Raw genomic sequence first — 20965 nt, 5'->3', positions numbered from 1 at the left:
ACTATTTAATAAAATAAAATATATGCTTATAATTTTAACAACGCCTTTTTTTAATTTTAATAAAATTAATATTAGGACTAAGCAAAGCAATAGCTATATTATAAAATTTATACTATTTAGAAGTCCTAAATCGTGAAAATATTATATTAACTTTTGGTAATAATAATGCGTTAACGTATTCCACTAGCAAGTGTCGTAAACCACTAAGTGTCCGACGTTAAAACTTACCAAAATTTAAGAAATTTATACCTTAATATCTTAACAACCACTTAATAATAAATTCCAATAATTTATATTTAGACTTTTATATACACTTTATAGCTTCTATTAAAGTTATATAGTAGTTAGTTAAGTAGTTATTAAGATATTAAATTTGGGGGCTAGAATAAAGCCAAAATTTTATATCTTAATAACTACTAAACTAATTACTATGCAATTTTAATAGAAGCTACAGAGCATATATGGGGGTCTAGGTCTAGGTTATTAGAATTTATTATTAAGTGGTTGTTAAGATATTAAAGTATAAATTTCCTAAATTTTGGTGAGTTTTGATATCGGACACTCGGTGGTTTACGACACTTACTAGTGGAATACGTTATATAATAAATTAATTAATTAGATATCCGCAATCTCCGCTTAGCGGATTTTGTTTATAATTTTAACAAGACGCACTAAAGGTTCTTAGACGTGATTTTGCAAAAAAGAGGACGGCCCTACCGTTATTCCTACGCTAGCCAAAAATATCACATCTAAAGCTCGCTGAGGTAAGGATAATTGTGCCCGAAGACACTCCGCAAATAGTACAAGCAAGCCCTTTTAGGCAACTGCTAAACCTATTTAAAATATTTCTCCGTGCTGACCTAAAGTCTCGCGCAGCTTCCAGTAAATAATAAACACCTTATCCTTATCTACCTCCCGATCCTCTACACCACGCCAAGACCGCGATATACACGCTGCCTTTACCGCGTCTGCCTCATAAACTATCTCCAAGCCGCGCGAACGAGCTTATATTATAATTAATTAATAGTAAAGCTTGGTAGGCAATATACTGTTGCTAGGCGAAGCCATAGCGGATTTTCTATAGAACTTCAAAATCTATACAGTCTTGGCAAGCAATTAACAAGCAAGCAAGCAAGCAGAGGGCTTCCAAATCGGGCAATCAAGCAAGCAGAAGGGTGTTTTGCTTGATTGCTTGCTTATTAGCAAGTCTGGTTGGAGGTAGCTTTAGCGGGCGAACGTTAATGCGCATCACGGCGAATACGCCTGGGACGGCCGCCCTAGAGACCAGTACTAATCCCTTGTCGGCATCGATAACCAGACCATGCAATGTCGTACTGGAAGAATAGAATCCATCAAGGCAAACATTCCTAAGGACTGGTTGCTGGTTGCGGTGCTGCTCTTGTAGAACCTGACAGTCAAGTATGAGAACTTTGTTGATTGAATGTGGCTCTAAGGCCTCTATATATGCATGAGGAAGGGGTAGATAAGCTGGCAAAGTAACCATAGCCAATCGTGCTTGACAGCTCTCCATTGAAGGAGAATGATTCGATACAGAAATCGCCGAACGCGTTTTCTTAAAGTTTCGGGATACTCCACAAAAATGGAATAGATTGCGGAGAGGGCAAGCCAAATCCTTTGAGTGGTTAGTATAAGTTGCTAGAAGCAGAGTCCTTGTACTCACCCAAGACCGATAGTAATGCCCCCGGCTTGATACATAACTTGCAAGTTTTGGAGAATGTAAAGGCATTCAGGTGCCCCTAGAAGACTCTTGGACATGTTCATGATGCTAACGAAGGCCCATATTCCCACAGAGAGGCACAAGCAACTTGAAATGCTTTTTGCTACCACAACGCCTTCTTTTGCTGAAAAGAGATGGACTGGCAACATATACATGAGAATCCATATAGAGAATATAACGGCTGGTAGAAGCAGTATGACGACGCTAAATAATCTTGTTAGTAGTGCCACAGTTCAAATTTGTGGGTATGCTTACATTGATAGAGGTGCAAATTTCGGCAGCGTTAGGTTTCCGCAGGTGCCCCCGTAATTAGTTGTTACACCTGCCATGCCTACTGACCCACCAAGGAGAGAATAGAACGCCAAAATGTCAAAAAGGTCCAATCCCGTTCTAAGCCTCCTAGATATTTGGTGTCTGCTACTGTTAGACTCTTCGTTGACCCTCTGCGAACTATTCTCATTCTCTGGATCTTGCGCAGTTTCGGGGGGGCCTTGCGTCTCGGGAACCGCTGTCATAATTTCAATTTCCCTTCGCCACCTGTCGATCAAAGCATCTCTCGAAGTAGTGGAGGCATAACTCCATTCGCTCCCGTATTGACTTTCTGCCGTGTAGTTAAGTGCATATGAAGTGAGACTTTCATTCCACCTGCGCTCATTTTCATTGTTCTGCGTTTGTTGGGATTGCATCTCGATTCCGTTGCTTTGCGATTGTTGGGATTGAATCTCATCTTCTTGACGCTGCTCCAGCTGTGCATTGCGGATAAGGATAAAGGCCCGCTTGATCTCTTGACCTTGCATCAAATTCAGATTCACAGTGACAAGCTGAAGCGAGCTCATGTGAAATTGAAGGCGGCGACGGAGGGTATCAAGTTGTTGGGTGAAGCGTAAATTCGCCAGTCCAACGCGTAGTCCCGATCCTACTCGTCCGTAGCTGTTGAGTTGACGTTGAAGGTCCTCCAGACCCCGCCGGATGCCATTGACCGTGGCCCACAAGGTTCTCCTTTCGGTTTGGAGTCGACCTTCATTGGCGCGTTGCTCGTAGGTGTTCCAATTTCTGTTTAAGTCTTCGAGCACCATCCTTGCGAGTTCTAAGTCGTCCGAAAATTCTTGGAATGAAGCATCAGCGCCTCTGATCCTCTGGGTTATTTGGGTCACAAGCGTCGTGACCGCGATGATATCGCCGATGCTGATGCCGAAAGACATGAACTTTAGAGGTGAGGGATCTCAGGATAATAGTGACAGGTGTGAACCTGAATAATGTGAATCGGGTTGCAATGAAAAGCAGATTTTGAAGTGATCAGGCTAAGAAAAATGAAGTGATGTTGAGCTGAGTGAAGCGGAAAGTCGTTTCTTTTAGAGGTCCTGCAGGTAGCCTGTGTCGGAAGCACTGCCACCATCTATGTGGCTGCATCTAGCTGCAGTTCGTTAGTTCCGCTCAAGGCTGAGGGCTGCCTTCGTATGCATACTTTAGCTTCGGGATCGTGAAGAGCTTCAATGAGTATAGAGTGCTCTAAAAAAGAGGAATGGCGAACCCTAACTTCCAAGTGACTAGAGAATGATAGAGCAGACATGCGAAGAAACTTCGAGTGATGGATTGTATGCCACGGTGGCGGTGAAATAATCATGTTCAAGGTGCATGAAGAGACCCCTCCAAACTCCACGGACACGATCCTTCGTTTGCCAATCGCCAAACAATGGGCTCTTGAATTCCAGCGATCACAATACTCCGGCTGGAGTTCAGAAAGGGTCACCAGTCTTCGAACAGGACACAATCAACTTGAAGATGGGAATAGGGCAGGAGAAAGAACATGATCAGCGAGGAAACGTTTGAATTCCAACTAGACGCACGGACTGTTCTGCCCCATACCGGCACACAGCTCGTTCCAGATTATTTCTGCCTCATTCCGGAACAAAGTCGTCCTCAAAGAGGAACGAGTCGTGTATCGCTTTTAGCAGCTCCATTCCAGAATAATTGTTTCATTCCGGAATAGATCTTTCAAAGATCAGGCCAATTATAAGGTGGTATAGCCTAGTTGAGGCCCACTAACGCTGTATCTACACCGCTAATTACAAAACTATTTAAAATAATTGCGCTATATGCTTAATTATTATTTCACCTTTAAATTTTATTGGTAAATAGTTATTGCATAATGCTCATAGTAGCCCTAAATTGTACCTACAACGCCTACATAACATCGCCAAAAAATCTACTTGATAAGTACATATTTGGTAGTCAAATAATATTTCACAATCAGCTATAAGGCATATTTAAAAAGCTCTCGTGAGCCCCTTATAGTATTAATTTTACTTAAAAATCGCCGAATTAGGCTTAGCTTAGGGGCTTTAAACTTAAACTTTAAACTTTACAACAAACTTTGATTTCTATAAAAAAAATTCTTATTAATTGCTCCTCAGCTACTACCTTATTTACGACTTAATTAGATCCTTAATAATATATAAGCCTTCTCTATAAGTTCTAAATATATATTTAACTTAATTGCCGGGTTAAATCTAATACTAGTAATAGCGATATTGGCTTTTATACCTAACCCTATACCTACCTCTATATTTAATATAACCGCTTTACTTTCTTCCTTAACTAAATACTATAATGCCTTTTAGGCTATTCTTATCTTCTTAGTTATAGTAAAGCCTACCTTTATAAAGTATCTAAAAGAAACTAAGAAGTCAATAAAGTATATCCCCTAAAATAAATATAACAACCTTGTCTTTTAACTTGCTAATTTAGATTATAAAGCTTATATATAGGTAAAACACAACGCTAAATTAAAAACCAACCTTTGGTGGTTTATAAGGGAAGATATTTACTTAAAGCTGTAAGGCCTTTAGAGGCGCCTATTAGGTACTAATAAAAAAGCTTTAAAGGCAGGGTGGTTTCGGATGATACGAATAAGCGAGCATAAAATATCCTTTATCTAATAGAAAATGTATACAATATCACAATCGATAAGGATAAAGTGCCCTATGTAGAGCTTTTCTACCCTAACCAAGTGGAATTTAGCAGAATTTGGCAGATATTGCAGATATTGCAGATATTACAGATATTGCAGATATTGCGGATATTGTGGATATCGTAGATATTGCGAATATTGCGGATATTGCGGATATTGCGGATATTACAGTAGGAACAGGTCCCTATATACCTCTCCCCCTAACTATATAATAGCTAAATACTTAAAAAAAAATCCCCTATCCCTCTTATAGTTCTTCTCTAATACTAATTCTTTAAATACTTTATTTTCTTAAGAGTTTTAGAATCTATCTGCATTCTCTCCTATAATACTATATAATGTCCTTCTAAAAAGAATCTTTCTAGCTTATCTCTTATTGCTAGAATTAAGAGAATTTTAATTGCTATAAGCGAGAGCCGTAGCTAGCGCTTTCGTTGCTATTCTTAAGACTACTATTAAAGCGCAGTTGTTAAAATCTTATATAGCGTCTTAGAGATAAAGTCCTTATACTTATCCTAACTTTTTAGTCAAAATATTATACTATTAAGATCTTCAGCAATCTTATTAAACTTATTAAGGGCTTAAGCTAGAGCTAGCTTTTTATATAATAATATACTTCTAGGTATAGAACTTCTATTCCAATATCTTTTCTAAAGCTCTTTAATACTCTTAAGTGTAGGCTTACGCCACTCCTTCTTCTAAACCTGCTTAATATATCTTATATAATAGGCTAGATAAAAAAAATAAGCACAGCGGCGTAAAGGGGCGAGTTATCTATTTTATGGTAATACCTATTAAAGGTATTCTAAGTATTTCTAATACGTTTAGAGAACTCCTTATTAGATATATACTTTTTTTAATTATATAATATTAGCTAGATTAAAAAATAGATAGAGGAGATAAACTAACCTAGGATTTATTAAGGTGCTTAATTATAATATCTATTATAAAGAGTATATTCTTAAGCGTTACTTTATGCCCCTAGTATTTTAGGGTTGCCTAGTAAAATATTTAGAGAAAACTTTTTATTATACGAAGCGCCTCCTAGTCCTTTAGACTAAGATAGTCCTTTTTAAGTGTATTAAAATTACGCTTAGTATACATATTAATAGTAGACTCTTTCTAAATTGCTACGCTAAGCATAAAATACTAGCTATTCTATCTTGTACAATTATTAAGTAGAATTCTTCTCCCTTATACAACTAGCTAAGCTATAGGTATATATAGTAATGTTATAAAGCTTTCCAAGTGCGCTAAGTTTCCGAAATATATCGCCCTTCTCTTTCTCCTCTTTTAGATCTAAATCTTTTCCTTTTTCTTTATATAACTTAATATTACTAAGACTAATTAAGTTTTTAAAGAGGAAAGCCTATATAGTAAGGTTTAGAATATAACCCTAATAGCGGATCCGTTAGTAGGCGGGATTCTCTTTAATTCCCTCTTCCTAAAGAAGCTAGTCGCTTATTATATAATAGAGCTTATTATTTATAGTATAGTTATTAGATATAATGGCACCCAGCTTTTGTATAATCCCGTAGTCTTTAAGTACTAAAAGGAGAGTATTCTATTACTCGTTCCCGCTATAAGAGGCTACTATACGAAGGCCGAGGAGAGCGTTTGTAAGCTATTCCTGGCTATTAATAAAATAGCTATAAATCGCGAGGAGAAGGTAATTATTTAAAGAGGTATAGATATTAATGGAGAGATAAATACTTATTAGTGCAGACTATAGCCTCTTTTATACAATGTCCTTTTACAGTAGCTATAAGTTATAGATATTTTTACTAACTGCTAAATGGGCTATAGTTATATAGCTATCTACTTTAGGATTAATTGACTATAAAAGAACGTAGAACTTTAGCCACTTAACTATCTAAAATAGTAGGTTTTATACGACGATTAATGTAACAAGGGCCTTATTGATAACTTCCTTATTTAGGACCGCTTAAAGTACTTCTAAATCTAGCTCTTCTATCTTATTTTAAGATAACGCTTTAAGGTAAAGATCTTTTAATTAATCCTATATTGCTTCTTTTATACAACTAGTTTTAGGCTTAACTATAATGCTATACTTTAACGCCAAGTAGTTTTAGAAGTTGGAGGTTAACTATATAGCGTATAACTCTATATAGTGTTTATAATGGAATAAAAGATAGGCGCTTTTATTTTATACGGGCTTATTACTACCTAGTAGACGGGTATGCTCCTATATTAAAAGAGCTAAGCAACCTCTTATATTTTTTAATTTAGAGGTGTTAATAGAGTTAAGAGCTTCTAATTCTACTTCTAAAGCTATATTTATATAATAATAAGGAAGAAGAAGGCGACTGAAATTTTTATTTAGGGTATGCCAAGACTTATTACGATAAGGTTTATTCATTCCGTCTTATCGCGATAAGGTTTATCCAAAACCACCCTATTTAAAGGTAATTCCTAAACTAGAGATTTATAATATAATTATAAGTAAGTATATTAAACATTTAAGACAGAAAAAATGCACTATATAATTGCAACAGAGTATTATAGTATAAGAAATGTTAAGGTTAATTAGCTAATTAATCACTATTAAATCTGTAAGGAGTAAGTCAAAAATTCTAAATCTAGAGGTATATTACTAATATTCTTATAAAAAAGCAGCCTTTACTATAAGCCTCCACTTAATATAATTATCTTATCGGCTCCTTTTAATTGTATTTAGGGCGATTTAATTAATATATACTCTAAGTGTCGGTATACTCGCATTATTGACGTGCACGAATATCACTTATAGTGGTACGTATGCGGTGTTGAAGTTGGTAGTTATTATTATCTAGAAATAGGGGTTTGCTCCAAGGTTAGATTAGCTAGCCTTGCTTTATGGTCTTATAACTACGTCATATAACTAATATTCCGACACTAGAGCAACTCTAAAAAGAAGGCTAATCTATACTCTAAAGCCAAGTTTATTTCTAGACTATTTATAGCATATACGTAATAGCTAGGGATCTAACCAATACGTAATAGTTTCCACGCTCCTCTTATAGGTCCGTAATTATATAACTGGTGTTATGGCTTATATTAATGCCTCTAAGCCGAAGCTTATAGAATACTATATTACGGAGGTATTAAGCTAAGGAAAAGAAGAAGAAGAATCGTTAAGGGTAGCAGGTTGATATGTCGCAAGGTTTGCTAAGGCGCTAGTAGTAAGCAAGCCAATAGCAATTTTCTATCCTTAGGGATGGAAAATCCTAATTGGCTGGTTAAATTTAGGGTCCGCAGAATATAGCGGGTGGCGTGCCCTAGCACCGTTACGACCCGTAAACTACCCCTTATTACTCCTTACGCTCCACCTAACCCATAGCCTGTATATTAACTTAGTTCGTGTTAATAAGTCGCTGTAGTGCGACATAAGGCTTCCCCTTAGTCATCGCGTTTATAGGGTTGGCTTTACTATTAATCTATTTAACCTCTATAATCTGCCGATGTTTATAGGCTTGTTATAGGCACATTATATTAATTATTAATTGCTTTTCTTATGTAGTTCTAAGTTATATAAGATAGTTATATAGCGACTTAGAATTGGTGTAAAGCATAAGTAGGAGGTTAATCTATAGGACCTTGTCTACTATAGACTTAATAGCGATAGCGATATTAAAGCTATAAGCTATTCTGTAAAGTTTAGAAGCCAGAACGCTTCTGGTAACTCTTTTATACTTAATTAAGCTCTAATGGATAATATTGGCCTTTTTAATTGCGTTAGCTAGTACAATAACATAGCTAATTTGTAAAGAGAAGTCCTTATTATTAGTAAAGGAAGCGTTTATAAAGACTAAGAGCTATAGAGTCTTGGCCTCTAATTTAATAAACTTAAGACCTCTATATAAGTTCTAAATCTGCCAGCTTAGGCACTTATTTAACTTCTTCGCGTCTACCTCTTTAGGATTAATTACCTAGGCAGTAATAGATAAGTTAAATAAAGCCTCTAGCTGACAGACTAAGGTAATATAGGCTCCTCTAGCGCGTTAAGCGATATACTAGTCCTTTAGCGTAAGCAGGCTACGCGTAACTCCTCTAGAGCTAGTGCTGTCTGCTAGTATAGTATTAACTATACTAAGGTTCTTACACTGGCGCTTTTGCGTTAGTATGATATTCCTATCTTATGCCAATTAAATAAGTCCTCCATTAAACTTAATTGGTGTATTAGTGGTTAGTTACTCTCGCTCCTTAGCTATAAATTCAGCCTTATATAGTTCGCTTTGTTTAGCCTCTATAAAGGTATTATCTGTAAGGAATAGTGTATTATTAGTCTATAGGCCAACAATTCTAAAAGGTTTATTGCTGTAAAGCAAGTAAGGGTCGTACGTGGACTGGTCCATTTGCAGCTAATTAACGTAGTATAAATGGTAGGTCTTAAACTAGTAGTTTCTAGCTTTAGGTACTTTATAAAGTGGCTTTATAACCTTTAGAACAGAGTCCTTATTAATTCCCAATTGTTTATTTAGTTTGTGTGGTGGTTATACGTAGAACTCGCGGTTTAGGTTTGTAGTAGACTGGATATAGGCTTATAAGATGTCTTGGAGGTAGAGTCGTGTCTATAGTAGTATAGCAGCGATATAGAGAATTAGCCGCTAGCTAACTCGTTAAATTATTAGTGACTAAGTAAGGACTAGCTCTTTTTTTTAAATTATTATAGGCCTATATAATAAGTTGTAATTTCTTAAAGGCTTTATTGGTTCCCTTATTCTTAATCTTATTAATAAACCGTAAATTAAAAAGTCTAACCCCCTTTAGTATATCGTATAGCTTAATAATTTTAAAGACTTCTTTTTTAAGTAGGCCTATAACCTCCTTTTGCTATAAAGCGCTAAACTAGATATTACCATCGTTCTATAAGTAAATAGTAGTATTAGCTATATCTACGGTATTATCGTCCTGTAAGTAGATAGCGATATCGGCTATATCTACAATATTACCTATAAGGGCACCTATGTCTATTATAGCGTCCGTAACAGCCGTATCTACGACAGCTATAAGTAATAGGTATTTACAGGGGCGACCTCTGCCTCGCTTTGGCGGTATCTATGGTTTAGCTTTAAGTAATAATTAAGGTTTAGCTAGTAAAGGTACTGGTTTAGCTAGTTTAATAGACTCTTGTGGTTCAACTAAGTCTTATAGATCCAGTAGGTAAGGTTTTACAACCGTAAAGCGGAAGGTCGTAGGCCCATTTAGTAGCTTCACGGTATAGGTCTTACCGTTAACGGTAAGTAGCATATATAGCCTATCCCAATAACCACTTTGGCCAGTATTGCCTTCTCTCCAGACTAAAATAGGCGAACTAGGTGGGAGGCCGTAAATAGCATTAGTTTATTGTCTATTTCGCATATTAAAAGCATTAGTAATCTATTATTTAGCTTATAGCTTCTGGATTTCTATTATTGCTTTCTTAATAGCCGCAGCTCGCTATGTGACTGAAGGTAATAGCGCGTCCGATTTAACCATTTAGGGGTAGGCTCTAAAGACTAGGAGTATAGGGACTAGGTTTTCTAGGCCAGCCGTATTATTAACGGCTTTAAAAGCTATTTATAGGGCCATTTCCTTGCTAATTTTAGGGATTTTAGTTATAATAATTTGGTAGGCTCGTTGTAGCGGACCGTAGTAGCGCTCTACCATTCTAATAGAGTTGTGTAATTTAACTAGAACTAACTTTATAGTTACTCCTATAGTAGTGGCGTAGTGCTTAAACTCCTTACTAATAAAGTTCTTTTTAGCGTCTATGGTAATTAAGTCTAGTGGTCCTAAATAGCTGTTAATCTAGTATATTTATAGAACGTCCTAAATATACTTGGCGCTAATATCTTATAGCTATCTACTAGCTTAAAATTAAGTTGCTTTATTAACTACGTATAGTAGGGGGGAGCCGCTAATATACATAATGTTAACAATAATATTGTAATTAAAATTAACGTCGTCTCGTAAGGTAAAGCGAAATCTACTTAAAGATCTGCTAAACTTCTAGCAGTAGTGGTAGAGTCTAGTTAGCTCTTTAATAGCAGATCTATTAGTATTATAGTCGTAGCTAGTCTTATTAAGGAGCTTTTATAGTCTATTAACTAATAGGTAACTAAATTAACGGTATAGACGTCGTAGCTCTACGTTAGTTAAGTAGTAAGGGTTCGCCTTAAAAGACTCAACTAAATAGGACTATAAAGAGAAGCTCTATACAAGAAACGGGTGGCCAAATTGTCTAACTACTGGCACCTTTTTAGTGTAAGTAATAATAACGTCCTTTAGGTTATCGTATTTAATATAGAGTCTATCTATATCTGCTAAGCAAAGTAGGAAAGAAGTATATGCTTTAACGATATGGAATTATACCTTGCCTATAGGGCTGTTAACGTCTATAGTTCTAATAGACGTAGAGGCTCCGATCCCGAATTAGACAGTTACTTAGCCCTTAGTTAACGTATTAAGACTTATAGACTTATCTACGGCCTATAGGGCTTAGAATTAGCTATAGCCAGCCGTAGACTTGCGCGAAGCACTTATATCAATTATGATTCCTATAAAGACCATTAAGGTATATCGTGACGCTATAGTTGTGGCCGTATTATAGGCGAATGGGTTAGTCTCCGTGTAGGGTTCCGTAGTAGACTCCGTAGTAAGTTTTAAAGCCGTAAGCAGGTATATATAAGCCTTATTAGCTAGCTTTACGCTTATAGAGGTTGCTTCCTCTATAGTAAATATTCTAAAGGTGGTAATATAGGCAGAACTATCGTTAGGTTCTCCGGCATCGCTCCTAGAGTTATCAGCGTCTTATATGTAGGCTTTAAAGTCTAAATCTTTATCTTTATCTCTTTCGCAAGCAGCAACGTATTACTTAAAGTAGTTATTAAAGTTACCCTTATTACGGCCTTTAATATTAATAAAGCGTCTTCTATAGTTGTCTCTGGACCGACTACGCTCCTCTTCTATATATTTTTAAGAACGGCAGTTCTCCTTCTTACAGACGTAGCACTTAGCCTTTAGTCTGCTATTAGTTCTATAAAAGCGATTGCTACCATAGCAATTAGTGTTTTGGTCTTAACTCTGGTCATTCTAATAGTAGCGTTAATCCATAAAAAAGGCTTAGTGAGATGGTCTTATTAAGGCCTATAAGGGGTATTCTTTTTCCCACGCGATAATAGAGGATTGTAGCTTACTAATTAACTAAGAAAGGTCTTCTAAAGGGTTAGAGATAGCAATATAGCATACTAGCACTCCCTAGTAAGTAGTAACTAATTTATTTATAAGAATATGGTTTATAAGTAAGTCTAGGTGTAGTCTATAACGTTACTTTAGCAGTTTGTCTATAAGCAGTTAGAAGTTCTAATAGATTAACTTATTAGGGTTCTTGTCCATAACTCCTTAGAGGGTTATATTATTCCACTTTATAAGGTTCTTGCGGTAGTATTCTAGCCCTTTAAAGAACTGTCGCATATAGTTATAGGCTTTAGTAAAAGGTCTTAACTTTTTTTATTTTTATTTTTATTTTTTTATATCCGATTGTATTATACTACGTACAATACTGCGCATGCAGCCTCTAGGCTATGGCGCTATAGTCCTATATACATAAATCCCTTAGGGCAGCTTAACATATACTAGTAACTAAGTGGACACTCTGGCCCGTTTTAGATGCTAGGGGAGTTTTATCCTGGTATTTTGCTCTTTAATATTTAGTTTGCACTAAGGAAATAAAGAAATCCTGGCTCTTTTATCTATTTCTGCCGTATTCTGCCGTTCCTAGAGTAGAAAAAGCGCTCTAAAAGATAGATTTAGTAACATTTTTGCATATAAAAACAAAGGGCTNTATATAGTTTGCCAGCTTNGANACAACTACCAGTTATTNCTATACGACTTTTTTCGGTAATNTNACCTATTTCTTCTCCTTGCTTAAGAATAGGTAGGGAATTAGTAATTAATAGCTACTCTCCCTAAAAGTAGGCTATTAATCCTAGATTTACGTTCTAGAAAACGGGTATTTTATAAGGGCGAACCTTGCTACATAAACCCACCCTAGAAGGAAATTTTTTCACAAGGTTGTCTTGTATAGGTTATAAACACCAATTCGCCTATACACCTTATATTTTACGTGCTAAAGTAACACGGGCCGGCCCCTTTCCCCCTACTATAGCTATCCTAGCAGTGCATCGTCTGCGGTGCGTCTGCTGTGCGCCTGCGGTGCCTCTGCCATACGCCTATAGTATAGTAATTGCCTACAGCGCGACAGCTGTAGACTAGTTGTAGGGGATGAGGTCGTCTGCTCTATGGCAGACTAGTTGTAGGGGAGGAGGTCGTCTACTCTGTGGCAGACTTGTTGTAGGGGAGGAGGTCGTCTACTCTGTGGCAGATTCGTTGTAGGGGAGGAGGTCGTCTGCTCTGTGGCAGATTCGTTGTAGAGGAGGTCGTCTGCTCTGTGGCAGACTGGTTGTAGGGGAGGAGGTTGTCTGCTCTGTAGCAGACTAATTGTAGACGGGGTCGTCTGCTCTGTGGCAGACTGGTTGTAGGGGAGGAGGTCGTCTGCTCTGTAGCAGACTGATTGTAGAGGGGGTCGTCTGCTCTGTAGCAGACTGATTGTAGAGGGGGTCGTCTGCTCTGTAGCAGACTGATTGTAGAGGGGGTCGTCTGCCTTGTGGCAGACTGGTTGTAGTGGAGGTGGTTGGTTGTTGTGGTGACGCGTCGTGTGACGCGTCCTCAGGGGCAGGTAGTTATATATTAGCTAGTAATACAGTAGAGTTTGACACGCCTGCTTATCCAGGCCTCTACCCCAGTTTTCTAGTAGTTTTCCTATTTATCTAGGCCTAAGGGCCTAGGGCTTTCCACAAGCAGTTGGCTGCTACCACCTATAACACGGGGAATTTCACCAGTTCTCTCGGATATCTTATAATAGGTTATTAGCCTAAGTACTAGCCTGCCCCCCAGCAGTCTATATAAGAGTCTCCTCCTAGAGTTGGTACGCTTTTGCACGGCTTGGGAGCCTTCTATAGCCTCTAGTTTTACGCCTCTTTTCATTGTTTCCGCCGGCACGGGCATAGGCTGCCATTTGCAGGGGTTGTAACTCCCGTCTCACGCGCCTACTGGCGTAATCCTATAAGGGCGTCGTAGCTGTATCCTACAGTGTGGTTGAAGCCTTAGGTACTATCTACGGTTAAGGCTAGCCAAGCCTCTCCCGCCTGAGTAACTCCTGTTTGCTCCTTAAGCGTACCTCACTAGCGTACTGCCCTAGTGAGCAGCCGTACTGCCCTGCCGAGCAGCCGTACTGCCCTAGCGAGCAGTCCTATCTATTGGTAGACCGACACGCGCATCCGTTCTCTCGAGCCACGTAGTAGTCTCTCTGGCCAGGACATGATCCTGCCTGCCTACTAGGTGCACTAGGGGTTAGAGCCCAGCTAAGGGGTAAGGTCCCTAGAGCCAGCAGTGGCTACTACGTACTACGCCCCGCGGGCCTTTTAGTTCCCGTTTCGCGTTGCCTATAAGAGTCTCCTTATGACAGGCCGACCGTGTCTTGTAGGAGGGGGCCATAGAGCAGGTCCCGTGCCAGGCAACCTACTCCCCCCTCTCCTACTAACCAAGCTTGTGTCCCCCCTTCTTATAAGCTGGCCTGTGTCTCTAACTGTCGAGACCTCGTCCGACTAGCCTGTGTTTCCCCTACAGCCTCCCCCATATATATGTATCAGGTTGCGTGCACCACGCCTATTAAGACCCTCCTGTGAGTCACCTGCGACCGTAGGTCGAACGCCATGGGGCCGTCGAAGCTGGCCTGTGTTTCCGCTACCTAGAGCTTTGCCCGTGTTTCCACCTCGTCGAGCCGTCTGGTCGCCGTCGCGTCGCCGTCGCGTCGCTGTCGCGTCGCTGTCGCGTCTCTGTCCAGGTCGCGCGCACCACGCCTATTAAGACCCTCTTCTGAGTCACCTAGGTGTACCGGATACCAGATAGGCCCTCGTAGAGGTAGTCTTAACGAGTTCTCTAGGTAGGGCCTTAACAAGTTCTTCGCGGTGGCCTCGGGGCCTTAACAAGTTTCGTACGAGGTATCTGCGACGCGTTAACCTTAACAAGTTCTTATAAAAAGAGGATCCCTACGCCCTCGTCGCGTTCCTTTTGCGATCTCAGAGCTAGTGCAAGCCCAAGGGTGTCCTGTTGTACGCCTAGGACGCGTCCACGTCGACTGGCTGATGATAAGGCCAGTTTCGGGCCTGGCTACGAGCCAGGTAGTCGTACATCGGGTGGTTTTCGTATCCCAGTATCCCTTGATAGGCCTCCCTAGGTGGTAGAGCAGGAGCCTCAGCGGAGGCAGTAAGGCTCCTGGTGTTGTTGAGGGCGATGCTTTGGTACGCGTCGCGAGCTCAACACCACAGGACCGCGACGACAGCGCTGCATGCGCTGCGGCGGCTCCCTACCATCGCCTCTGCACTTAGCCATCAAAAGGAACGATTTCCTGATGATGTTTCCACCCGCGGCGACGTGGACGCGTGCAGTAGGGCTTCGCGGGCAGGTCTTAACTTAAGGTTGCTGTTATAGTAGTGGTCCTAAGCAAGCCCTTTTAGCATGCTAGGGAATGCCATTGCGTAGCGTTTTGGTGGTAAGCTAGATCTCTTATAGATGTTATAAAAGATGGTTAACTTAAAGTTAAAGCTGTTACTGACTCTATTGTACTTTTGGTCGTCTGTATAGATCTTTATAATTATAGCTACCTCCTTACCGTATCTAGGTTCTTGCCTAGGTCCTTACTCCGCACTAGGCACAGCCGGTTTAGGTAGTGTATATATATATAGCTGCTGCGGTTGCTGCGGCTGTTATAGTTGCTGCTTTTTTAACTATAGCAATTGGTTAATAAGGGTGTAGATTTAGTTATAGTTAGAGGATTAAGGATTAGGAGGGGTAGTAGGGGTAGTAGGGGTAGCGATCGGAGTGGCTAATGGTGCAGCGATTAGAATAACTGGTGGTGTAGCGGTTAGAATAGCTGGTGGTGCAGTAGTTAAAATAGCTAGTAAAATTGGCGGAGTAGCTAGTAAGGGACTATAGAAAGGTATTAACGCCGGTGGAACTATAGCAAGCTTATCTAGGGTTAAATTAAGTCGGTCTTACAGAGCTATAGTAATTATTGGCTTAATATTAATAAGGGCTAGACTAATTTCTTTATCTATCCATTTATAAAACTCTTCTTTATTAGTAACGTCTGTTAGCACCTTGCTAAGGGAGTATCTCTTATCTTACTTAATAATATATACTCCTCTCTTAACTAGGTATTTACAAATTCCCATTTTAGTATTAGATTATACTTGTTTAAAGATCTCTAGTATAAAGTCCTTAAAGTCTTCCTAAAATACTGTCTATAATAAATAGTCTATAAGGTTAAATCGTGTGTATAGGTATATCTTAGTCTCTATATACTCCGTTAGATTATTATCTATAGCGGTCTCCAAGTTAATTCCGTAGCCGTACTTAGCAATTCTCTCCTTCTAATTAATTTCTATATTGTCGTGTCTTTGTGTATATTATGGTTTAAGGTTAAGGTTTAAGGTAAGAGTGTATACGTCCTCTATAGCCGTTGGGCCTGTAAAGTATTTTTAGTAAGATTACTATTCTCTTAGTGATTTGTTATATTAGCTATAAGGCTAGTATAAATTCTTTTAAGCTTAAGGGAGGTTGTAATCTTCTCTAAGTAAAGATATAATTCTCTAGGCGATTTAATGCGTTAGTAGTTAAGCTAATACGTGGTTTCGAGCTTTAAGGGTAATATAGCTTTCTCCTTTAATAAAGTAGGTAGGGCTAGGCGATCTATATACTATTTCTAGTACAGTTCTTAAGCTTTAGCTTATTGCGTATTTCCTAATCTATACGTCTACTAATTAGTATCGGTATACTCGCATTATTAACGTGCACGAATATCACTTGTAGTGGTACGTATGCGGTGTTGAAGTTGGTAGTTATTATTGTCTAGAAATAGGGGTTTACTCTAAGGTCAGATTAGCTAGCCTCGCTTCGTAGTCTCGTGACTACGTCACATGACTAACATTCCGACACTAAGTTAGATAATAAATATAAATTAATTCTATAGATATGCGATTACTTTAATAAATACTATACCCTCTACCCTCTTAAGCAAAAGACTACTAAAAAAATCGCCGCTACTATTTTATAATAGCTATATCACTATAGTGTTCACCCTTATATTTAATAAAGTAATAACAGTTTAGAATTTAAAGGCATCCTTTTTATTTTATTTCATTATTATAAAGTTAAAGTTATTAATAGCCGTCCCTATTACCCGCAATTATAAAGCCTTATAAAGTAGGCTAACGGCTTTATAAAGAAAAAGCTTTATATAATAAAGTAAGTTATAAAAACTTTATAATAGGCAGCAGCTTACCCACTCATTATAGCCTTAATTAATTATACCTATTATAAGCTAATTGTCAGATAGTTTATATAGAGCTATTTATTGATAAAATGGGTTAATTAATTAATGATCTTGATCATTGCTTAACCTAGGGCCCCTAGGCTTAGACGAAGATATTTATAATACACGTGACCCGTGCATGTAACTAGTGCACGTCCTACGCCACCGAGAATATAGATTATCTGACACACCCCCTTAGCTTTAACCTGGTCGAGGACGAAGCTAGCCACCTTCTTGTGTCCGTTAATGCGTTAATTAAACTGTAATCTTATCTAAATCCTTCCGTCTCGCTCTGATATTCTTCCTTAGGTCCTCTAATTGCTTCTCCTTATTTAGCCGCTCCTTAATATCTACTATTCTGATTATATTAACGAAGCTCTTAAACCTCTACTTAGGTAGGGCCTTCGTAAGTCTATTAGCGATTATCTCCTTTATCGCTTTTTATTAAAATAGCACTTATCTTATTGCGTATTCTTAACGTAACTAGTATTAATAGATGTTAACGTATTAGAGCTTTATAATTAGCTTTACCGTATCTTCTATAATTAATTAGAGTATTTAGGTGTTATTACAGTTAATAATTAAGGGCTCGTTTAGCCTTAATGTTATTGCTTTAAGTATCCTACTAATAAAGATAGCTTCCTTTGCTATCTATAATAGGGCTAATAACTTAGCTTCTGTGCTTAACGTTATTACTATATCCTGCTTATTTACTCTCTAGGCAATCGGTTCCCTAAATCGCTTTATAATATATCCTTATAAGCTCTTTCTATTAATAGAGTTATCCGTAAATAATGCATCGCTAGTATAGATAAATAATTACGCTTTACCTCTACCGTCTCCGTCGTCTTATCCTTTGTCGCGTATTTCTTTATCTCTTTCTCTACTGTTCGTTCCTTCCTTATCTCCTCTATAATAGATTGCTCTACTCCTCGTGCTATATAGGTATTAGATTACTCTATCTACCGCTTAATAATGCTCTTAGCTTAAGTTCTAATTAAACCTTACTAGCTATAATACTGTAAAAGCAATATCTGGATGCGTTATAGTGGCTATATAGAGTACTAAACCTAATTTTCTCTAATATAGCATTGTAGAAGCTAGTAGGAATATAGGACGGACTAATAGGTCTGTATTAGGGGACGGACGCGTTAAATAGATTAATTAGTAATTAGTAGGGAGGAGTTTTAATTCTGCTATAGGAGTGTCTAAAAGACGCCCTTTAAGATCTATCTTATACTAGTTAGCTATCTTCTTAATATAGGCTTCCTACAATAGCTACAGAAGCCTTTAGCTATAATTACGTAGTATATAGATTTCTAGGAACCATTTTAGCTCGCTAAGAGTACTTATCTAGTATTCCTTACTTAGCTCCTTAATTACTTCTTAAGCTTTCTTCTTATCTATCTTTGGTAGTAGAAGACAATATTATTAATATAGAAGAAGATGATTATTCCACCTTTTAGTATAACGTATAGCTCCTAAGGGACCTTTTTAAAACCTAATTCGTTTAACAAGCTCGTAAGGTTCTTCTGCTATAATAGTGGTGATCGTTATAGTCTATAAAGGGCTTTTCTTAAGTGTAGTACTTTATCTGTCTTTCCTTTAGTAAACCCTGGCGGTAGCCTTATATAGACGACTTCGTTAAAATCGCAATAGACAAACGCGTTAACTGTATCTATCTGTGTTATCTTTAGATCGAATTTTGCGGTAATCGTTATAAGGGTTCGGAAGGTTATACTCGCTAATATAGTAGCTCTTATAGGTAGGTCTCCTAGGGCCTATTAATTTTCGTATACTATTAAGCGTGCCTTGCATTTCTAAAGGAATCCGTACTTGTCCGTCTTATAGATAAACACCTATATTAAGCTAAGAATCTGCTATCCCTTTGCGTGCTTCTTATCTATTTCTTAAAATAACTTTATTTAATAATAAGATTGTAGGTGGGCTCGTTGAGCCTCTTGAAAATAATCTTAAAGAGGATATATATTAAGGTCGCGGATCGACTAAGGTGGTAGAGGTAAGTTCTTCCTATGTAATCTAACATTACGTATTCTACCTAATTTTAGCTTGCTATTGTTAAGTTAACTATTAAGGTTAAACTTTCTTCCTGCTAAGAAGGCGCCGTAATAGGCTGAAGTAATCCTTTTAGTAATAAAGTCTTTAAACTTATAATCGCCGGCTTCCTTAAATAAGTCTTTAACCGAGTTGTTAAACACCCCCTAAGTATAAAACCTATCTCCTATTGGTTGGATAATGTCCTAATCTTATATATCTAACTTTATAGGATACTTAACGTAAAAGGCACATGGAGATTCTTCGTCTTCTTCTGTTGGAGGTGGCGTATGATATGCGTTTTTAAGAGCTCTTATAAGCTCAAGATCTGCTAACTTATTAAAGGCTTGAACTGGCTCATCGATGTCGTTATCTTTCTCTTAAATTGATGGTTTAAATACTTCTTTATTGTCTTCTAGAAGGACCTCGTTCTTAGTCTAGGTATTAGGTAGTTAAATCTTCTTAATTAGCGTGTCTAATTCAGCGTATAGATCCTTTAAGATGTCTATTTACTTACTGTTAAAGAATGTCTTTTTATTAAATATAACGTCCCTAGTAAAGATAACGATACCCTTATATGGAATCTAGATCCTATAGATATTAGTAGAGTTATAGCTAATAAGGTAGCCGATATAGGCTCGCGGATCTAGCTTGCTTAGCCTTTTCTTCTTTAGCTAGGTATCCGACGTTATCGCGTACGCCCTATAGCTGTAGGCTTTTAGGTACGCCAGTTGCGGTTTTTTTAATCTTCTATTAGCTAGGAAGGTATAGAACGTTTTATATAGCGATTTCTATCCATTGCTTTCTTGTGGCGTTTAATCTTAAAGGTAAACTATATAGTTAATAATCTCGTTCTATAAGTTATGTGGTAGATTAATAGCAATTCTTATTATACGTGCTCTCTTAATAATTATACCCCCTAAGCGTTTGGCGGTATTATTCTAAGCTTAGGTATATGGCGCTAAAGGCTTAAATATAATCCCTTAGGACCGTAGCCACTTAAAGGTTCTCCTTCTCCCTAGCTCGTTGTCTAATCTAATAGTATTAACTTTAAGGTTATACCTTAGACGAATCTATTAGGTGAAATCTTTAAGTACTTATAGTGTCTCTTTCTCCTTACTATACGTTGTTATAAAATACGGAAAGGTTCTTTCTAAGAAGGTGTTGTAGATAAGTATAACTTATATAAATCCGGTATACGCTTTTTTAAGGTTAGTCTAGTTAATATAGAGGTTAAAATAGGGTTTATTAATTTTCTGTTTTAAGAACCTTCTTAAAACCTAACGCTTAATTTTGGCGAGACTGCAGTGTTAATATTCCGTTATCTTTAGGCCTTAAAGCTTAACTTTTAGGGCGTTAATACCTAGATAATAAAGGCTTATAGGTCCTGGGTGCCCTAGATATAAATGCTATAGTTATATATTACCTTTTAAGTCTAGACAAACGTCTCTTAATAATACTCTACGCTTCCGTTGGCGGCGTAGCAGTTGGCTTATATTAAACGCTAATAGACTTTCTAGTCGGACGTATTTAATAGTCTGTTATTTATAATATTCTTCTATATAATATAGGATTATATTATCCTTCCAAACTAGAAGATTATTTTCTCCTTTATTGTTCTAGTAGTACCCTTATTTTTAAAGTAGACGGAATAACACTAGATTAGTGTTGAAGTCTATATAAAAGGCAACGTCCCTAAGACGTAGGGTTCCCTTGCTCTTATCTAGTTTTATAACTTAGATAGTAATATCGCCGTAACCTAGTATAGGTACTTCTAAGCTGCCAG

The 20965-nt window shown here is 37.8% G+C and overlaps 1 protein-coding gene across 1 annotated transcript; it reads right to left on the bottom strand.

Annotated features, from left to right (window-relative positions):
* Positions 1–1013: 1013 nt before the first annotated feature.
* Positions 1014–3231, bottom strand: K441DRAFT_657344 (uncharacterized protein). Its single transcript, XM_067648163.1, has 3 exons — positions 1994–3231; positions 1682–1942; positions 1014–1633 (listed from the first exon to the last, which is right to left on the bottom strand). Exons 1-3 carry the CDS (start codon positions 2938–2940, stop codon positions 1459–1461), a joined length of 1383 nt encoding a protein of 460 aa, XP_067506124.1. The 5' UTR covers positions 2941–3231; the 3' UTR covers positions 1014–1458.
* Positions 3232–20965: the final 17734 nt, after the last annotated feature.

This window comes from Cenococcum geophilum (assembly GCF_001692895.1).
Source record: "Cenococcum geophilum 1.58 unplaced genomic scaffold K441scaffold_13, whole genome shotgun sequence".
Classification (NCBI taxonomy): Eukaryota; Fungi; Ascomycota; class Dothideomycetes; order Gloniales; family Gloniaceae; genus Cenococcum; species Cenococcum geophilum.
Note: the sequence above shows the minus strand (reverse complement) of the source record. Positions and strands in the feature narration are given on the sequence as shown.

What these genes read in the sequence shown, in the direction of transcription:
- K441DRAFT_657344 (XM_067648163.1), bottom strand. Translation starts at nt 2,940, where the DNA reads ATGTCTTTCGGCATCAGCATCGGCGATATCATCGCGGTCACGACGCTT. An exon ending in AAATTTGCACCTCTATCAAT is followed by an intron (nt 1,943 to 1,993) that starts GTAAGCATACCC and finishes AAGATTATTTAG; the next exon opens with CGTCGTCATACTGCTTCTAC. An exon ending in GGCATTACTATCGGTCTTGG is followed by an intron (nt 1,634 to 1,681) that starts GTGAGTACAAGG and finishes AACCACTCAAAG; the next exon opens with GATTTGGCTTGCCCTCTCCG.